General features: G+C 47.8%; 1 protein-coding gene across 2 annotated transcripts in view; it reads right to left on the minus strand.

Moving 5' to 3' along the window:
* COL4A6 (collagen type IV alpha 6 chain) overlaps positions 1-19,629 on the minus strand; it is a 337,948-nt gene that overhangs the window by 10,909 nt on the left and 307,410 nt on the right. Inside the window, exons 24-38 of one of the 2 annotated variants that reach the window (XM_019955843.2) lie at positions 18,167-18,220; positions 15,412-15,483; positions 14,903-15,010; positions 13,566-13,787; positions 13,036-13,197; positions 11,372-11,542; positions 10,345-10,488; positions 9,789-9,914; positions 8,841-9,022; positions 6,916-6,979; positions 4,437-4,511; positions 3,675-3,782; positions 3,480-3,587; positions 2,483-2,554; positions 1,489-1,614 (exon numbers count right to left, since the gene is read on the minus strand). In XM_019955843.2, coding sequence (XP_019811402.2) covers positions 1,489-1,614; positions 2,483-2,554; positions 3,480-3,587; positions 3,675-3,782; positions 4,437-4,511; positions 6,916-6,979; positions 8,841-9,022; positions 9,789-9,914; positions 10,345-10,488; positions 11,372-11,542; positions 13,036-13,197; positions 13,566-13,787; positions 14,903-15,010; positions 15,412-15,483; positions 18,167-18,220 — 1,794 coding nt within the window. The remainder of the gene's footprint in view (positions 1-1,488; positions 1,615-2,482; positions 2,555-3,479; positions 3,588-3,674; positions 3,783-4,436; positions 4,512-6,915; positions 6,980-8,840; positions 9,023-9,788; positions 9,915-10,344; positions 10,489-11,371; positions 11,543-13,035; positions 13,198-13,565; positions 13,788-14,902; positions 15,011-15,411; positions 15,484-18,166; positions 18,221-19,629) is intronic. The other variant, XM_070783765.1, reaches the window with a different exon arrangement.

Raw genomic sequence — 19,629 nt, forward strand, 5'->3', positions numbered from 1 at the left:
TATACAAACATGCACATAAATGCATAAAGTGATGTGCTGGACATCAGGCCCCAGAACTATGAGGAACAGAACATTTTGCATACATGATTTCCCCAGGTAACATGTGATAGTAGAATGGCCAATGTTTCTTGACCAACTACTACGTGCCATGCTAAGGTGTAAGGTGCTTAGTCGCTCAGTCATGTCTGACTCTTTTGTGACCCCATGGACTGAAGCCTGCCAGGCTCCTCTGTCATGGGATTTCCCAGGCAAGAACACTGAAGTGGGTTGCCATTTCCTTCTCCAGAGGCTCTTCTCGACCCAGGGATCAGACCCAGGATTCCTGCATTGCAGGCGGATTCTTTACCACCTGAGCCACCAGGGAAGCTGCCATGCACTGTGCTAGGTGCTTCCATATGTATTACCTCACTCCTCATTGATGTTTCACGAAATATATAGGGTAGATTCTCTTATTCACATTTTATAGAAAAGGAAACCTATGGGTTCCTTTGGGATGGAGGGGTGAGTAACCTGCTTGTTCAAGGTCATGTAGCTAGTGAGAAGGAGAGCTGGGATTTGAATCCAGTAGTCCGACTTCAGAGCCCCTGCTCTCAGCTATGGTGATGCATGAAATGAATGTCTTGTTCTACACTGAGTGGGAGGTATATGCATCTCTACAACATTTCTAAGGAGAGTTAAAGAATCAGAATTCATTCTTATTATTTGAGAGGTGGGGGAAGTGAAAAAAGTGAAAGTGAAAGTCAGTCGGTTGTGTCTGATTCTCTGTGACCCATGGACTGTAGCCCACCAGGCTCCTCTGTCCATGGAATTCTCCAGGCAAGAATACTGGAGTGGGTAGCTATGCCCATCTCCAGGGGATCTTCCTGACCCAGGGATTGATCCCAGGTCTCCTTCATTGGAGGCAGATTCTTTACTGTTTGAGCCATCAGGGAAGCCCGAGAAGTAGGGGAAGGGAGACTCAGAAAGGGACTTCAGACTATGTGATGAGTCAGGGGCTGAGATTAAGGTGAAATCTATTTCTAGTAAACCCAGTAAATCCTAATTAACTGCTTGCTGTGTGCCTATCCTAGGGAGATATTTATCCTCTTAGTCTTGGCTTCCTTCCAGCAGCCACAACTGTCTTCTCAGGGCCCCATGACTGCCAACTGCCCTGGACACCAAGAGATTTCTGGAAAACCTCTCGCTAAGTGGACAAGCCCAGTCCCTCAGGACCATTAAAACTAGACTCTGACAAAGTGAGAAAGAGAGGCCCTGTGGTTAATAAGGGAGAGCTGGAGGGAAGCTGGAGGCTAGAGAGGACTCATTGAACTGCTCTCTGACACCCCTTCCTGGGAAAGCCTGAGGTGGAGCCTACCCTCTTTTTGTCAGTAGTTGGGTTCTGAAATCCCCAGAGATGTAAAGACATGCACAACTCATCCCTGGGAGCCACATGACCCCAAGGAACCCCAACCCTGGCTGCCCAGCCAAGTGTAACTTGGGCTTACTTACCTTGACTACCTTTGGGTCCTCTTATACCTGGCTTTCCTGGGGCTCCGATGCCAATTCCTGGAGAACCTTTTTCCCCTTTGGGACCAGGCAAGCCAGCTGGCCCAGGCACACCGGTTATACTAGGTCCTAGGAGGAGATGCAGAGAGATGCGGGGACACAACTCAGTGGGGCTGAGGCCCTTGTGCCCAGCTCACTTGCAGGGAGTCTGCCTCACAGACACCAGAGGCTGAGGGCTGAAATGATAGGGAGGAGAGCTGATGCAGGTAGAAAGACAAACTCCATTCAACTTTCTACCCCTCCTGCCCCCCCCCCCCCACACACACATCAAGGCATCCCCAACTGGGGGCTGGCAAGGACATCTAAAGGGCTTCCCTGATAGCTCAGTTGGTAAAGAATCTCCTGCAATGCAGGAGACCCTGGTTCAACTGCTGGAGAAGGGATAGGCTACCCACTCCAGTATTCTTGGGCTTCCCTTGTGGCTCAGCCGGTAAGAATATGCCTGCAATGTGGAGGACCTGGGTTCAATCCTTGGGTTGGGAAGATCCCCTGGAGAAGGGAAAGGCTACCCACTCCAGTAAATAAGGTAATTCAGGTATAATATTTAGCCTAATGCTCAATAAATGTTAACCAAATTTATATAAAACTCTAATCTAGCCACCTCTAACCACTGTTTTGGGCTTCCCTTGTGGCTCAGCTGGTAAAGACTCCACCTGCAATGTGGGAGACCTGGGTTCGATCCCTGGGTTGGGAAGATCCTCTGGAGAAGGGAAAGGCTACCCACTTCAGTATTCTGGCCTGGAGAATTCCATGGACTGTATAAGTCCATGGGGTCGCAAAGAGTCAGACACGACTGAGCAACTTCCACTCACTCATACTAAGGACATCTAGGAGTCTAAGGATATGGGATACATTGTGGCCTAGAACTCAAGATCAGCCCCATCAGGCTTCTGGAAGAGTTGGTGTTCTCCTCCTTGCCTTCCAGGGTCTTGCTTACCTGGAGTTCCATGAGTCCCCTTGGTTCCTGGAAGCCCATTCAGTCCATGTAAACCTGGAAGTCCAGGGAAACCTGAGGGGAGAGAAGATCAGAAATGATTCCAGCAACTCTGAATCATGAAGGGTCAGCAAAAGGTCCTGCCCCCGAGGGCACTGCAAAGTCCTCATTTCAAAGGTCCTGAGCATTCTTGAAGCATTAATTAATGCCCTAGGGGAGACTGGACCACCCTTAGTCTCTACCTTCCACCCTAAGTGTTTCTGCCTCTCATTAGAGACCAGCTCCCAGGTGGCGCTAATGGCAAAGAACCTGCCTGCTGATTCAGGAGACGTGAGATAAGGGTTTGATCCCTGGGTTGGAAAGATCCTCTGAAGGAGGGCACTGCAACCCACTCCAGTATTCTTGTCTGGAGAATCCCATGGACAGAGGAGCCTGGTGGGCTACAGTCTAAGGGGTTGCAAAGAGTCAGACTTGACTGAGCGACTGAACATGCATGTACACATAGCTTTAAGAGCAGTGCTGTCCTGTGCTAAGTCACTTTAGTCATGTCCGACTCTTTGCGACCCTATGGACTGTAGCCCGCCAGGCTCCTCTGTCCATGGGATTCTCTAGGCAAGAATACTGGAGTGGGTTGCCATGCCCTCCTCCAGGATGGTAGATAATTAGGTAACTTCAAGAAGAACTCAGAGTGGCAATGCCAAGACCTTGAGTTGCCAGCTCCCAGAGACTTGCTGCCCGCTCTCTCAGTCAGGGAAAGGCTACCTATGCCAGGGCGGTGATCTTCCTTCCTAACTCTGCTCTCCATGGACCCCATGTTTTCCTGCTTCCACTCATGCCCGTCCTCCTTTCTTCCTCCTTTCCCATTACCTCTCATGCAGCTCAGTCAATGACTCCCCTGGATATGGCTTAACCCCAGCTAGGGTCTCCTAATAGAAAGTAGTTACTACCCTTTTTTGAGGAAAGGACCCTTTTCCCCACTGCCACGCCCTAATACACATACCTTTGGTTCCTATTAGGCCAGGGGGACCCAGGGGCCCAGTTGCCCCTGGGTGGCCTGGAGAACCTGGAAGCCCTGGATTTCCTCTCATGCCTGCAACTCCGGGGAGTCCTAAGAATGAAAAAAAGGCAGAAATCAGAAGGAGTCTTGACGCTGATCTGAAATTTTTCAGAATAAAGTTGTCATGTGTCATGGTACCTAGGGAGCCAGGAAGGCCAACATCTCCAGAAATACCAACTTTCCCATCTTCACCTTTGTTTCCTGGGAAACCCACATCACCAACTGGTCCGTCTTTTCCTTTCACACCTACAAAATCAAGAAAAGTGCTGAGTGATCAGGGTATAGTTCAGGGAGTATGTTCCTCCACAGGAGGTGGGGGTAGGGGCAGGAAGGTGAAGCCATTTTGAGCCACCATGGCAGCTGGATCCAATGAAGAAACTCTGAAAGGTATTGTGGCAGCTGTCTTCATACTTGAAAGGTGCCGCCCAACTGAAAGGGCATGGCAACCTACTCTAGAATTCTTGCCTGGAGAATCCCATTGACAGAGGAGCCTGGTGGGCTACAATCCATGGGGTCACACAGAGTTGGACATGACTGAAGCAACTTAGCATGCACACATGCCCAACTGAAAAAGTAAGTAAACTTGTTCTGAGTGTTCCCAGAAGTAGGAGTGATGAGTGGAAAGGTTCCAGAAGTAGTTTGGATAACTATAAATTATGGGAGTGGACACCATTATCTTAAAGGTCTTAGACTATCCTGTAAGTCTGTGAGTCTTGAAGAAAAAGTAGGCTGGTTTGCTTGGGGAAAATGTTGACTGCCTCTGAGTGGATATATGTCAGGTAGGAATTTTTCTGCACTGGACAGAAGTTGCAGAACTTAGGTTTGGCCTCCAAAATTCCTTCCAATGCTCAGTTTTAAGGAGTCTGTGAAATGTAGGAGACAAAAGTACAGCAGCCTTACCTTTGAAACCAGACTCCCCAGGTTGTCCCTTGGGTCCTGGGCTACCAGAAATTCCAAGTGTCTGGCCTTGATCTCCTGGGGATATCAAGATACTGTTTAATTCATCAGGAGAAGGTATAGCTCAATTTGCAGCAAATAGGAAAAAAAGTTTTTATGTTGGGGTATAGCAAAAAGATCTTTTGAAGGAAAAATCACGGCCAGGGAAACTCCTTGACACAATTACCCATTGGGTAAAATGTTATGCTTTTATGCTGCAATGCAGGGCTGGGATGCTACCAGGCTATTGGTAAGAAATGCTGCTACATGCAGCATATCTCCACTGGGAAACACATTACTAGGCTTGGTATGGGCAGAGAAGACGATAGGAGGAGCCCTAAAATATCACCAGAAGAGGAGACTGTCTAGAGCTGAGGGTGTCCTCTGCTGCTGAATCTGGAAGGCAGGTGGGTCAAACCACTGCTATTCGCCTACTTTTGACTAACAAAGATTGCAAAGGGGGTTTGGCCAAAGCAGAAGTGCAAATTAGTTCATTTTCTTGTAAACACACAGTCTCCCCCAGGGAGAACCCTGGGCCTGTTAGAAATCCACCTTTGCTCTGGAAAAACACAGTAAAAGGGGAAATGTTCCTTATCTTTCTTTAACAAAAGAATTTTTTTAATTATTTTTTTTGGAGGATAAATTGCTTTACAATGTTGTGTTGGTTTCTGCCATACAATAATGTGAATCAGTCATAAGTATAACATATATCCCCTCCCTCTTGAACCTCCCTCCCACCCACCTCCTCATCCCACCCATCTAGGTTGTCACAGAGCACCAGGTTGAGCTCCCTGTGTTATACAGCAACTTCCCACTAGCTAGCTATTTTACATATGGTAATGTACAAGCCAGGCTTCAGCAATACATGAACCATGAACTTCCAGATGTTCAAGCTGGTTTTAGAAAAGGCAGAGGAACCAGAGATCAAATTGCCAACACCCGCTGGATCATCGAAAAAGCAAGAGAGTTCCAGAAAAACATCTATTTCTGCTTTATTGACTATGTCAAAGCCTTTGACTGTATGGATCACAATAAACTGTGGAAAATTCTGAAAGAGTTGGGAATACCTGACCTGCCTCTTGAGAAACCTATATGCAGGTCAGGAAGCAACAGTTAGAACTGGACATGGAACAACAGACTGGTTCCAAATAGGAAAAGGAGTACGTCAAGGCTGTATATTGTCACCCTGCTTATTTAACTTATATGCAGAGTACATTATGAGAAATGCTGGGCTGGAAGAAGCACAAGCTGAAATCAAGATTGCCGGGAGAAATATCAATAACCTCAGAGATGCAGATGATACTACCCTTATGGCAGAAAGTGAAGAGGAACTAAAAAGCCTCTTGATGAAGGTGAAAGAGGAGAGTGAAAAAGTTGGCTTAAAGCTCAACATTCAGAAAACTAAGATCATGGCATCTGGTCCCATCACTTCATGGGAAATAAATGGGGAAACAGTGTCAGACTTTATTTCTTTGGGCTCCAAAACCACTGCAGGTGGTGACTGCAGCCATGAAATTAAAACACGCTTACTCCTTGGAAGGAAAGTTATGACCAACCTAGATAGCATATTAAAAAGCAGAAACATTACTTTGCCAACAGAGGTCCATCTAGTCAAGGCTATGGTTTTTCCAGTGGTCATGTATGGATGTGAGAGTTGGACTGTGAAGAAAGCTGAGCACCAAAGAATTGATGCTTTTGAACTGTGGTGTTGGAGAAGACTCTTGAGAGTCCCTTGGACTGCAAGGAGATCCAACCAGTCCATTCTAAAGGAGATCAGTCCTGGGTGTTCATTGGAGGGACTGATGCTGAAGCTGAAACTCCAGTACTTTGGCCACCTCATGCGAAGAGTTGACTCATTAGAAAAGACCCTGATGACGGCAGAGGATGAGATGGCTGGATGGCATCACTGACTCGATGGACATGAGTATGGGTAAACTCCAGGAGTTGGTGATGGACAGGGAGGCTTGGCGTGCTGCGATTCATGGGGTTGCAGAGTTGGACACAACTGAGCAACTGAACAGAACTGAACTGAACTGAATGTATATATTTCATTGCTACTCTCTCAGTTCGTCCCACCCTCTCCTTCCCCTGCTATCTCCACAAGTCCATTCTCTATGTCTGTGTCTCTATTCCCGCCCTGCAAATATGTTAATCAATACCATCTTCCTAGATTCCATATATATGCATTAATATATTGGGCATATACCCTGAGAAAAGCATAATTGAAAAAGACACATATACCCCCTGTTCATTGCAGCACTATTTACAATAGTCAGGATGTGGAAGGAACATAGATATTCATTGACAGATAAATGGATAAAGAAGATGTGGTACATGTATACAATGGAATATTACTCAGCCATCAAAAGGAATGAATTTGAGTTAGTTGTAATGAGGTAGATGAACCTAGAGCCAGGTATACAGAGTGAAGTAAGCTCCTTACCTTTTAAACCTGGGAGACCAGATGCTCCTGGTAGCCCGGGAACTCCACTGAGACCCTGTGAACCCTTCAAAGCAATACAGAAATCAGTATTTCTGCTTAGCACTCAGGACCTCCCATCATCTCTTCCCCCTCCCTTCACTGAGCCATTGCTTGAGACCTGTCCATTGCATACTCTGTGGCTGGGGTGGAGAGGAGGGGGGCATCCTGCAGAGGGGAAATTGATATGCAAGGGGAGAAATGCATATTTATGGTAATTTATGGTAAAAATTGGGGAAGAGTTTGATCCACAGATTAACCCTGGTCTTGTCATTCATAACTTCCCAGTGCCTAACACAATTGGTATCATGGGAAATCAAGGTGTAGATGTTCTAGCAAATCTCTTAGAAAATACAGAACCTAACAGACAGTCCAGGAACTTGATTCACTCTGCATACATTTGGCTATCACCACCCATGCCAAAGCCATGATGGACGAGAACAAGTGTGGCCTTCCCACGTGGAGCTAGGCCTCTGCCACAGGTTCTGCAAGGAATGTGGAGTCTTTCTGCCACTAGGTAGCGGGCTGTATGCAGGCAGGTACTGGAGTCTGAATTTGGTCTAATCCCATAATTTTCACAAGAAAAACTGTCCTCACTGGCTAATGTCCAACATATTGAGTCTGAGAAGCAGGCATGTTGGCTGCAATTGGCCCAGTTCCTCCCCTGGCATCTGGTATGGTTTGGGTTTGAGATGTACCCAGTAAGGACACATGCTACCCAGGACCTTGGGTGGCAGTCTGATTTGGGTCACTTAGCTCCCTGGACCGTAACCATGACACCCCCCATTCACCTGGGGTTTTCTGTGCATTGCCATATCTACTCATTCAGAGCCCCTGCTTATGCTGGGACCCCTCCCAGAATGCCTTCCCACTTTGACTGCATCCTTCCTAGTGTGTAAGTAGCAGGTTGAGAATTGTTTTTTTTTGCCTTTTTTTCAGGTGTGTGTGTATGTGTGTGTGTTTTCTCTCTATCAGTTGGACTGATACTTTTAAAGGTCAAGGACTGTGCCTGCAGGGAACACAGGTGTCCTGTGATCCAATTTATTTAGTCCCTTCAGTACTGTTATTGCTACTATTTATTCAGAGTCTGTCATGTACCAAATACAATGCTACCTGCTTTATACATACCTGCTCCCTTAACCTTCACTATGGGCTGAATAAGGTTTGAATACTATTCCCATTTTGAACAGATGAGAAAAGCAAGGCTCCAGCAAGTGGAGTGATATGCCCCAAATCACAGAGCTAATGAGTGATGGAGCGGAGAATCAAGCCTATGCCTGTCTCATTGCTAACTACCCTACCACCCTGCTTTTAAAAAAATCCAGAAAAAAAAAAAACTGACTTTGATTCTTTGCCAGTTGTTGCCTAGAGGCAACAAAGATCTTTCTGAAATCAAAACATCAAATAGTCTGTACTGAATTCTTCTGATGTGCCAAATTCAACATGGGATGCTGGCAGTGGGATGCAGACAAAAAAGCAAGCAAGGCTTGCTCTCAAGTCCTAACAATCTCATTGAGGAAATCAGACCCAGGCAGAACCAACCAGGATCAGTGGAAGCAGTGTGAGATGTAGGATGTCAGCAGGGTGGGAACTCAGGGACTCCTGGAGGGGCGGGTACCTGGGCTGGGGCCTGAAGGACCAGCAGGTTGTCAGCAATTGCAAGGAGGATGCTCTGCCTTGTGAGGGAGATAGTGTGAACAAAGGCCCGGAAGAGGGGATGTTCGGGAACAAGTGAGAAGACCTGGCCAACTCAAGGAGGTGCCTTGTTGGGGTTAGCTCAGGGAGGGCATGGGAAGTGGGCTGAGATCAGGAAGGTGGGCAATAGGGGCCCATCCCCCTGCTATCAAGGCCGTTCCCTGGTGGGGAGACAAAGATCTGGGCCCACTTACACTTTCTCCTGGAATTCCTTGGAAACCTGCAATTCCAGGGTACCCCTTCAGGCCAGGTAAGCCCCGTAGTCCTGTGGAGCCAGGGGGGCCTGGTCTCCCACTAAGTCCCTTGATGAGGCTGGGGAAGCCAGGAGCTCCAGGCAAGCCTGGTGGCCCGGGGTGGCCAGCCTCTCCTTTGTCACCTGGGAAAGAAGCAAAAGTCTTGGGGAAACACTCTGGGCAAAAGAAAATCTGTTCCCCAAGCAGCAGGTGCCCTGGGTCACAGGCAGGCAAAAGGAAAGTTTGGGGACAGTTAGCTTGGGGTAGGAGGAGGTGCAGGAGAAGGCAATGGCACCCCACTCCAGTACTGTTGCCCAGAAAATCCCATGGATGGAGGAGCCTGGTGGGCTGCAGTCCATGGGGTCGCTAAGAGTCAGACATGACTAAGCGACTTCACTTTCACTTTCCACTTTCATGCATTGGAGAAGGAAATGGCAACCCACTCCAGTGTTCTTGCCTGGAGAATCCCATGGATGGAGAAGCCTGGTAGGCTGCCGTCTATGGGGTCGCACAGAGTCAGACATGACTGAAGCAACTTAGCAGCAGCAGCAGCAGCAGGAGAAGGTGCCTTTGGCTTTATGGGGCACCAGCCAGGGCCACCCCAGCTTCCTCAGTGGGAAAGCCACTCAGTGCCCACCCCCCACTATCTGCCTGGCCCCTCCAGGGGCACAGCCACCTGTGGTTCAAAAACTGAGTTCCACAGGGACAGTGCAAACCGGCAGTCTCACAGTCCAGATACTCCTCGGGCCCAGGAAAGGTGGCCTCGGTGCTCCTCCCCACCAGCCACTGCCACCCACACTGCTGCTCTGAGGGTCCTTCTACTGTGGGGACTTTTTTCCAGTAAAGAAGTCCAGTTTGGTCATGAAAACTGTCTTGGGTATTTCTCCTTCCCATTCCCTGCCCCAGTACCTCTGGGTCCAGGAAATCCAATGGCTCCAGGTGAGCCCTGAGAACCTTTGTCTCCTTTGAAGCGGAGGTTCAGCATTGGAGGTCGATGACTGGGTATCCCAAAGGGGCCTGGGTCACCTCTGTCTCCTGCAGGGATGGAGGTAATGAAGCCGCATGAGGGGGGCTTAGACACAGGGTAAGCATGTCATATCAGCTCTTTCATATCAGCTCTTCCCGCACCACTCCAGGGCCCTTTCTGGGTTCTTCCAGCTTCTTTCCTGCCCCTGTTTCCCCAACTTTGCATTAACAGGCATGCCCTCTTCTTGGACAAGCCCAAGATCCTACAATTTTAGACCCTACTCAAAACCCTTCTCCACTAAGCATCTGGGAATGTGTGTCAAGGCCCCTAACATGCTGTGGTAATGCAGAGTGATTGAGTTCTCTGGGTTTAAAAGGATTTCATTGAGAAACCTCAAATCCTGAGGTTGGTACAAGCCACTTGAATGACAAGGTGGATAAATAAAATGTACCTTGGGGAGCATGGGTGGCAATTCCAGAACTGGGTTCCCCAGCTCACCTTTTTCACCAGGGCTACCAGCCCATCCAGATGGCCCCACTCTTCCTGTCGACCCAGGAATTCCCTTTAATCCACTTGCTCCAGGAATACCAGGGAGACCTGGAATCCCTGGAAAACCTGTCAGTCCAACAGACCCCTTCTCACCTGTTGAGAAACAAGAAATTCTATCATTATCCCTGTTTGACATACAAGGAAATGGATGCTCAGAGAGGTTAATTAACTCACCCAAAGTCACATACCTAGAAAGTTGCAGAGGAGAGGCTCAAGCCCAAGTTTCTCTAACTCTAAATCCCAAGCTCTTAGTACATGTTATGCTACTTCCCTGAATAGGGACATGGAACTAAGTACCAGGAAGAAAAGAAGAGCTGGGCACTTCTCTTACAATTTGTCAAGTTAGAGGTCATGTGTAGCACAGAGAAAATAAATAAATAAACTTAGGCAGGAGGCAGAGATACGAGCTCTAGCTTGGTGCTGTTGCTAACCAATTGTGTGACCTTGGACCAGTTACTTCCCTTCCTGCCCAACTCCTGGTGTCTAGTAGAATAATCAAAGGAAGTGAGAGCCATCAGGCTGTATGCAGGGTTCATGCAAATGAGTAAACCTGGTGTGGCTGTTCCTGTCCTGGGCTTTCCTGCTCAAGTTATTCAGCCCAGTGTTCCACCCAGCAGGCAGGGAAAGTGACTTGCTGTGGGTGGGAGTCCTCCTTTAGCATTTGTCTTCTCCTGTTGTGAAAGTGTTAGTTGCTCAGTGTCTGACTCTGCAACTCCATGGACTGTAGCCCACCAGGCTCCTCTGTCCCTGGGATTCTCCAGGAAGAATACTGGAGTGGGTTGTCATGCCCTCCTCCAGGGGATCGTCCCAACCCAAGGATCAAACTGGGGCCTCCTGCATTGGCAGGCAGATTCTTTACTGTCTGAGCCACCAGGGAAGCCCTGTTCACCTCCCTCCCCATTCCCCTTTCCTAGGCAGAGAGGAGGGAGGAGGCAAGTTGGGTACCCACTGGTGCCTTCCTGATCATTTTACTTACCCTTCAGACCTGGCAGGCCTGGTAACCCAGTGGCCCCTGGCAAGCCTGAGTTCCCCAGGAAGCCAATTGGCCCTGGCAGTCCCGGAAGCCCTTTCAGCCCAGGCAGGCCTCTCTTTCCAGCTGACGCAGGGAGACCTATCTCGCCTCTTGGACCTTTCTTTCCAGGATGTCCTGAATCAGCACAGGAGAGAATACATGATGGCTGTCAAGTGAGACTATCCAGATCTGGGCCACTGCCCATTCCCCTGGCTTCTTGTTGGTTGACTTGCTGGGGTTTGTAAACAGCCTTTGAACAATGGGCCATGCAGGCTAACAGGAAGAGTGGTTTTCAGTTGGCTGATGCATAGCACTTGTCACCCAGGATGCCCCACAGTGGCTACCTTTACCAGCATGGCACTATAGCTGGCAGGGCGGATGAGCAAACCCCTTCTGATGACAACTCTTCTCCCTTTATGAATGTGGTTCATACTTTAGCCTCTGAATGGAGCTCTAGGGAGCCAGGGTGGCAAGTGGACTCTAGTTTCCTGGTAATTCCAGCATGAATCAGTCCACAATGGCTGTTTCCTGAGCCAACTGGTGAAGTAGAGGTTAAAGCCCAACAATTGTTGCAGCCTCCCAGGGAGTCATGGATCAGGGCTGCCCTTTTAATCCCTCATGCAAGCAGTTAAGTCAGCCAGTTCCTTGGCATTAGAGTTGAAAGACCCCCTAGTGCCAAGTACTGTAGAAATTCCCAAGGCCCATCTGGTCTCCTAGGTATTCTGAGACTTCTTTCACCAGGCTTTCAGTTACTCAATGGGATTAACCTCTTGAGCTGCTGCCAAAGTGGAATGTTCAGGTACAAAGCAAGGAAATTAAAAAATCAAAGGATCAAATCAGTGATGAGAGAGGTATTTGGGCCCCCAAGGACCTAAATGAATGGCTGGCTTGGCTTTCTATGGATTGAAAAGCATCATGTAGCTGGGAGCCCCAGGATTCTAATGGGAGGCTGTGAAGGGGATTCCACAACAAGGGAAGGAAAGTCAATGGGGGCCAACCCCACAGTATGAGTTCAGGGACCCCTGGCCTTACCAGGTTGTAATGTATAGTAAGATAATTCCCTGAGAGGCCAAGCTGGTGGGGGTGTTAGTCTGTGAGCTTGCGTGCTGTTTTCTCACCTGGACAGCCTATGTGAAGACCCCAGAAACACACAACCACAAAGAGGATTAAAAAAGATATTAATAGTTGTATACAAACTCAACTTCAGTCACGTGGCCAGGAGTCAGGGGTGAAAAGGGTGGTGTGAGAAAAAGGCAAGTTGCAAACACTAGGCTGGAACCAGGGGATGTCACGCCCCACTGTGGAGTGAAAAACACTTTGGCCCTGGGTCCTCAGAGACCTGCTGGCCCAAGAGGCAGGCTGCCAGGGTCAGGGGTGGGGTCTGTGGGTGGGTGGGCGGAGGCCATGGGGGAGGGGCGAGAAGTGCTCATATTTGAGGGTCACTTTTTGGAGGCCAAACTGGTTCAACCTGGCACCATAGGGGGCTTGAGATGTGAAACTCAGGTAAGACAACTCAGTCTCCTTCTCGGCTCTGACCCTGTCACACTGCTGTTACTGCCCCTCAGGGTGCTAGGGCCCCAGGGCCCAGCTTGTCTGTCAAATTGTGGCTGCTCCTCTGAAGGACCTACCTGAAATGCCTGGAAAGCCTGGGGGTCCGCGGAGCCCGGGTTTGCCCTTGATGCCAAATAGACCACTAGGGCCTGGGGGTCCTGGCTGACCCACACGGCCTGGTATTCCAGGGCTGCCCCGCTCACCTTTGGGGCCGAGCAAGCCCGACTTCCCAAGCAAACCTAAGAAAAGGAAGAGGCAGATGATCACAGCCTGGATTGATAGCAGGGACCGCTCATCAAACCACCTTCCAGCAGAGGAGCCCAGCCCCGGGATGCCTCTGACGTGCCACTGTCTCATCAGCTCCAGCCTTGCTGCTAATTATGGGCTTTGCAAGACATCTGACTATGGATTCTAGATACTTCTGGAATTACTGAGACAGGAGAATGGACTCAGGTGATTTAAGAAAGGCAGGGAGAGAACACAATGACTTTTCATTTCAAGCCCTAGTTCATCCATCACCCCAGATTCATGCAGTTATTAATGTAGGTACACCAGGTACTGAAAGCCTTTCTGCAGACTGTCAAATAGGTGGGGAAAAGAAAGTCACCCTTGAGTCCTGGAAGGCCAGAGTCTCCAGGAAATCCTCTGTCCCCAGGCAGTCCCTGTAGGCCTTGCTCCCCCGGAGCACCATTTTCAGCACCAAGGATGTCACCAGGGGCTCCCTTGGGACCTGGTAAGCCGGGGCTGCCAACTTTCCCAGGCAAGCCGTCTTTTCCAGGGAGCCCAGGAAACCCAGGTAAGCCCTTCTCTCCATGAGGTCCAGGAAACCCTAAATGTGAAGAGTCAAAAATAAAAGGCCATGGAGGTTTAGAAGTCATAGGTTTGGTTAGAGGACTCTGACACAGATTTTTTTCCTACTACAAAAGTTGTCACATTAGTAATGTGTGTGGCTTTTCTTAAAGGTCTCTGGTCCTGGGAAGACTTGCCCAGTGGCAGGGACTGCAACATGTGACCCAGAGGAGGTTCTAGCTCAATGAGGCCGGGCCTTAGGCAGAGCTCAGTAACCCGCTCCTGGGGCTCCTATAGTGGCCGAAGAGCACAGGTTAGAGCCAGGACCTCCTGTCAAAGGCCGGGTCTCTTCTGGAGTTGTCTAACTCCCGTCCTCATGCCTCCCTCTTTCTGGATGGTGGAGGGACCTGAGACACCAATAAACCCAAGGAAACGTGGCCTAAGATGAGTCCCCTGCTGCTGAGCAGGGGTGGTCCTCAGACTGAGCATGTGTCAGAATCCCCTGGGGCAGGGGTGCTTGGGAAAACCCAGATTGCCGGGCCCATACCCCAACCCCGCCACAAAACTTCTGATCAGTAACTCTGCCAAGGGGCCAAGGAACTGCATTACTAAGAAGTTCCGAGGTGACGCTGATGCTGCTGGCTGAGGGAACACGGTTTGAGAACCGCTGGTGCAGTGTAGCACAATGAAGCTCGGGTTGGAACAACAGGGTGTCAGCCAAGGGTCTGAAATATGACAACTCCCCTCTCCCTTATCTGAATCTCTGTTTCTGACCTTTCAGGAGTTGATCCAGGGAACTGCCAGAACATGCAATCAGACCAACTGACAGAACATGCAGTCAGATCACCCGGCAGAGTCCTAGCCCTGTCACTAGTGACTTTGTGATTTCAGGCGAGTCACTTTCTATATGCGCCAGTTTCTTCCTCTGAACCTGAAGGGGTTGGCTCAGCTCATCACAAATGGCCCTTATTGCTCTGAGATGCTGTCCTTCTATAGCTCTAAGCTCTGTCTTGTCTGACTATGAAATCAAAACCACCCCAATTACACCAGAGCACAAACCTAACTTCCTACAGTGGGTAGATGGCTACCACAATCCAAACACATACTCACACAACAGGAGAGGCGGGGGGCAGGGGGAGAAGCTCCTTTTCTTACCTGGCAATTCAGGCAGGTGAACCAATCCTGGACTTCCGGGGTCCCCTTTATTTCCACGCAATCCAGGTTGGCCTGGAGCCCCAGGGAGGCCACGGGCCCCTTTAGGGCCTGAAAACCCAAATGTGAGTGGTAAGGGGAAAGGAACATTGGTGTGGCTATGATTTGTGATGTCCAGTCAAGAATCCTAGTCTTAGGAATTCCCTGGAGTCCAATGGTTATGACTCCGTGCTTTTATGCCAAGAGTGCAAGTTCATTCCCTGGTTGGGGAACTAGGATCCCACAAACCATGCAGTGCAGTCAAAAAAGAAAAACCTAATCTCTTGGAGGGCCTCTCTTATTCCCCCCTCCCCACACAGCCCTCTCTAGCAGCCATTCTATTTCCTCAATTCTCAAGGCTGCCCTCTCAGGAGGAACGTGGATCCCCCAATGCTACTGGGCTATCCTTGGCTTACTTTGGTACATGGCCCTTACATGTGTGTTCAGTGGCTTTTTCTGGCCTCATTCCATACCTGGGAATCCGGGAGCTCCTGGGAGTCCTGATGGACCATACGGTCCAGGAATAATACAAGGCAAGGTGATACCTGTAAATGGTAACATGTAAACAGCTGAACCGATCGAGTCAGGGACGACTTCCCCCTAGCATGCTCCTTTACTTCCATTCCATCGAATGCAACAGCTAAGTTATTCTTTCCACCCAGAAGCTGGGAGCCCATGCAGAAAAATCTTGGCTTCAGAAGCTCTTGGGAGTTACTCCTAGTGCAATTTCTCATGGAGAAGAATGTCCCTCGTGTCCTAGTGCGGGGACACCACATTCTAACAAAGTCTCCTGTTGTGTAGGAACAGCAGCAAACAGCAGTTGCCTATTCACCCTGCCCTCAGGTGGAGCCCCTCCCTAGAATGCATGCTTAGGGTTAGTTATTATTATGTCCACATGACTAGATTGGAGGGTTTGAAGACAAGACCCTTCAAGTTCACATGACTGCTCTTTTCTTGGAATGAGGCTTTTCCCAAACCACTGGGTTCTTTTGACATATGTCATTTAGGTTCTACTGAAACCTATCCATTATCCTTGGTCAGATGGACACATATGTCTGCACCAAGCAAACACTGAACTCCACTTTCTTGGTCATGACAGATGGTGATCTTTTTGCTTAGCTCCTCATTTGAAACTGTCAACTCTGCTACTGGGAGAAGGGGTCGTCAATTTCAGTATTCAAGACATTGAAATTGATGTGCATAGCCCTTCCCCTAGAAAATTCTTCCTTACTCACTCACAGTGCAAATAAAAAGTCTAAGATCACAGAGGGGAGGTTTAATAAAATACCAGTGAACGAATTGTTAGTTGGCTCCTTCAGAGGCGATTTATAAACAATTGCTAATTAAAATTAGTCTTGCCTATTCATTAAAACAATCCCCAGAGATCTACTTTAAGTCACAGAGCCCACAGTTCTAAGAAACTGCTATAGCTTTTTCCTGTACTTAAATCACAGATTACATCTCTTAAAGATATGTATATAACCTATGATTCAGACAGCTTATTCAACTGGCTGGCATTCCTCCCCGAGTCTCACTTTTACTTTCCAGTACAAAAGCTTGATGGCATTTTTAGCCCACCTGTTCTAAGTCTTAAATCAAAATTGGGAATTCAACAGTATAATGTATTGGTTAAGAGGTTGGGCTCTGAAGCCAGACAGAGCTGAGCTTGTATTGTAGTTCTGCTACTAACTAGTTGTATGAGCAAGATACTCAACCTCTCTGAGCCTCATGTGTAAAATTGGAGCTACTTATCTCATATGGTACTTGTGAGGATTATATGCAATAGTGCTAATAGCACTTAGCAGTGCTGGGCACCTTGGTATGTGCTCCATGAATACTAGTTTTTTAGTATCTTACTTAAGGAGGAGTATTCAGAAGAGCTTCCTCGAGGCCATCCCCTAGATTCTACCTCATTCAGGTTAGTGACATATTTTGTAGCCTTGGCAGCAGCTTTCTGCCTTCTAGAATTCAAGCTCCTATAGTTACATTTTCACAGGTGGAAAGAGGCACAAGCCTGATCTTCCTCCACAGCTGGTTATACCCATCTCCATCCTGCCAGGAGCTGAAATGATGGAGCTCTTTCAGAGGGATATTTCCCTACTGCAGAAAGATGCTCTATGAGCAAGCATCTCATGATGGATGAGATGCTTCATGGCGAGAGGGCTGCCAGTCCTGCCCTCAGCTTTGGACTAGGCTGAAGAACTGCCTCCCTAAGTGGTATTCTGAGAGGGACCCTGGAGAAAACTCTCCTGCCCCAACTATTTCAGTAGTTAATTGACTTTAATGTATCAAACATTGTAGTTGCATTGCTTGATGGCTTAAACAAACAAACTGGGCAAAAGATAAATATCTCTGGGCCGGTTCCAAACATGAAACCACCTATCCTCAGTTTATCATATCAATTCTATAGATGATTTTCACTTGTGATCACCAGAGGAAAACAAAACCTTTAGAGGATGGGGCTGAGGACAGGCATCTGGAAAGGTTCCAGGGAAGGAAAAATAATGAGAAAATGGAAGATGAGTAGATACCAGAAGGAGTCAAGGGCATGCTTCCCTTTTGCCTCAGACCAGTCCTGTACAACACACCACATTTGTGTATTGCAAGCAGAGGGTCAAAATGGCGAGAAGGTAAGGACTTCAAGTCATACATCTGGCTCTCTTACTTTACATCAATTCAGAGCCTTCTCCCCAATAAAGCAGAAACCAGCTCTACCCATGTTCTATTTCACAAGTGCAACAAATGACATCCTTATTCAGAATTTTCCCATTAATGCCAAAACTCATCTTCAGAATCAAAAAGCAGTTCTGGTTATCAAGATTCTAACATCTCAGTTGATTCCAGGTCAAATGAATAAATATTGGATGTGTGGATCCTTTTAGGTAACTCCCAAGGCAAGTCATGGCCTCAGTTAAGTTTGTAAATGAAGATACTCAAGGCAGAGATGAGTGAAGCCATCAACATGCATGATGAAGGTGCCCAGCCGCTTGCAGAGATTGCGTGCCCACTTCCTCAGTCCTCCCTCCCAGAAGAGGTGTGCTAAGGAGCCTTGAAGCAGTGTCAGCATGAGCCTTTGTACCCCAGCCTTAAGATCACCCCTCCCTGACTCAGGCCTCCAGTGTGGTGCTCAGGCCATTGTGAATATCTGAGATAAAGTGAACAAAAGGGAAGGGGGGGAGGATTGCCACCACTGGCATCTGAGAACCTCTAGACCTAGCTAAGTCTCACCTCCCTCTGTGTCTAAGTCTGTTTTCCCAACCTCCTCCTTGCAGCAGCAGTCACCTAGACCAATCAAGTAAAGAAGAAAATTAAACCATGATGGAAGTTCTTTGAGGCCCAAGGAAAGTCTTGTCTGTAGCCCACTGATCAAATTGTCTGGATAGAGTGGAGAAAACTGGCATCCACACAGGATCAAGGACACAGTAGCCACTGCAGTGATAACCTGGGTGATTGATTACTATGAGCATCTGGATCAGAGCCTCTTTGGAAACAGCTAGTTGTCTCTTTGCCTAGGGTTTGTAATAATTCACACTATTAGGTTGAAAAGCTTCAATTACTACATTCCCTTTCCTGGCAATGTGTCCTAGCCTGAGCCACAATTGGCTGGAGTGAGTACGTTTAGGAACGGCATCTTCATCTTTCATGGCAACAGTCATGCCCACAATTGTAAATGTTTAGGGCCCACAGGTGAAGTGTTTTTAAATCTGTGTGGAAAGAAAGCTTGGCTTGAGGGGTTATATTTGGTGGCCATAGAGAGAAAAAGAAGGCTAATGCTGTTAATTGAAGTCACTTTTTGGAAAGTCTTGGTACTGCAACAAGAATATTTTCTGCATAAGGCATCTCCCAGGCTATGTAGCTTTTTTAGATCACTAGATTCTTGAGAACTTTCCAGGCCCAGGGGCAGTGAAGTTTAGGACAGAAATGGTACCCTGGGGTTCCTTCTGTTGACTCAGCCTGTTTTCAAGCAGTTTGAATATTGATAATATCCAAATTTGAGTATATCTAAGTTTATAGGTACCATGTTAATATAACTCAGTTTAAAGCCTAGTTGCCTGCCAAACAGGTTGACCTAGAGTGAAGATCCAATTGGCAGAGGGGCAGTGGAATGACCATGAATAATGTTTCGGGGAACAAGGTGGAAGCAAAATTGTAGCTGACACCAAGACTTCCAAAAGGAAGCATATCTTGTTTGATAAAATTCCTCACAATCTTGCTGTAGGGAAAGATGAGGGGAAGGGATAGGGAGTTTGGGCTGGACATGTACACACTGTTATATTTAAAATGGAAAACCAACAAGGACCTACTGTATAGCACAGGGATCTCTGCTCAATATTATGTGGCAGCCTGGATGGGAGGGGAGTTTAGGGGAGAATGTATATGTATATGTATGGCTGAGTCCCTTCACTGTTCACCTGAAACTATTGTTTGCTAATCGGATATACCCGAATACAAAATAAAAGGTTGAAAAAAATTCTTCACAACCTTAAGAGGAATACTGCCTTGGACTGAAATACTGACTTGGCTTTAAGAGTCATGAATGATCAATTTTTAACTTGTACTATTATATAAATTCACAAAAGTACATTTTAAAACAAATACATTTTTACAAGACCCGGTATCTGTCCTCTTTTTTGTAATTCTTCAAGGTGACGAGGTGGAAAGAGGAGACATAGATCTAAGAAAAACCCTCT

The sequence above is a fragment of the Bos indicus genome, chromosome X, assembly GCF_029378745.1.
Source record: "Bos indicus isolate NIAB-ARS_2022 breed Sahiwal x Tharparkar chromosome X, NIAB-ARS_B.indTharparkar_mat_pri_1.0, whole genome shotgun sequence".
NCBI classification, from domain to species: domain Eukaryota; kingdom Metazoa; phylum Chordata; class Mammalia; order Artiodactyla; family Bovidae; genus Bos; species Bos indicus.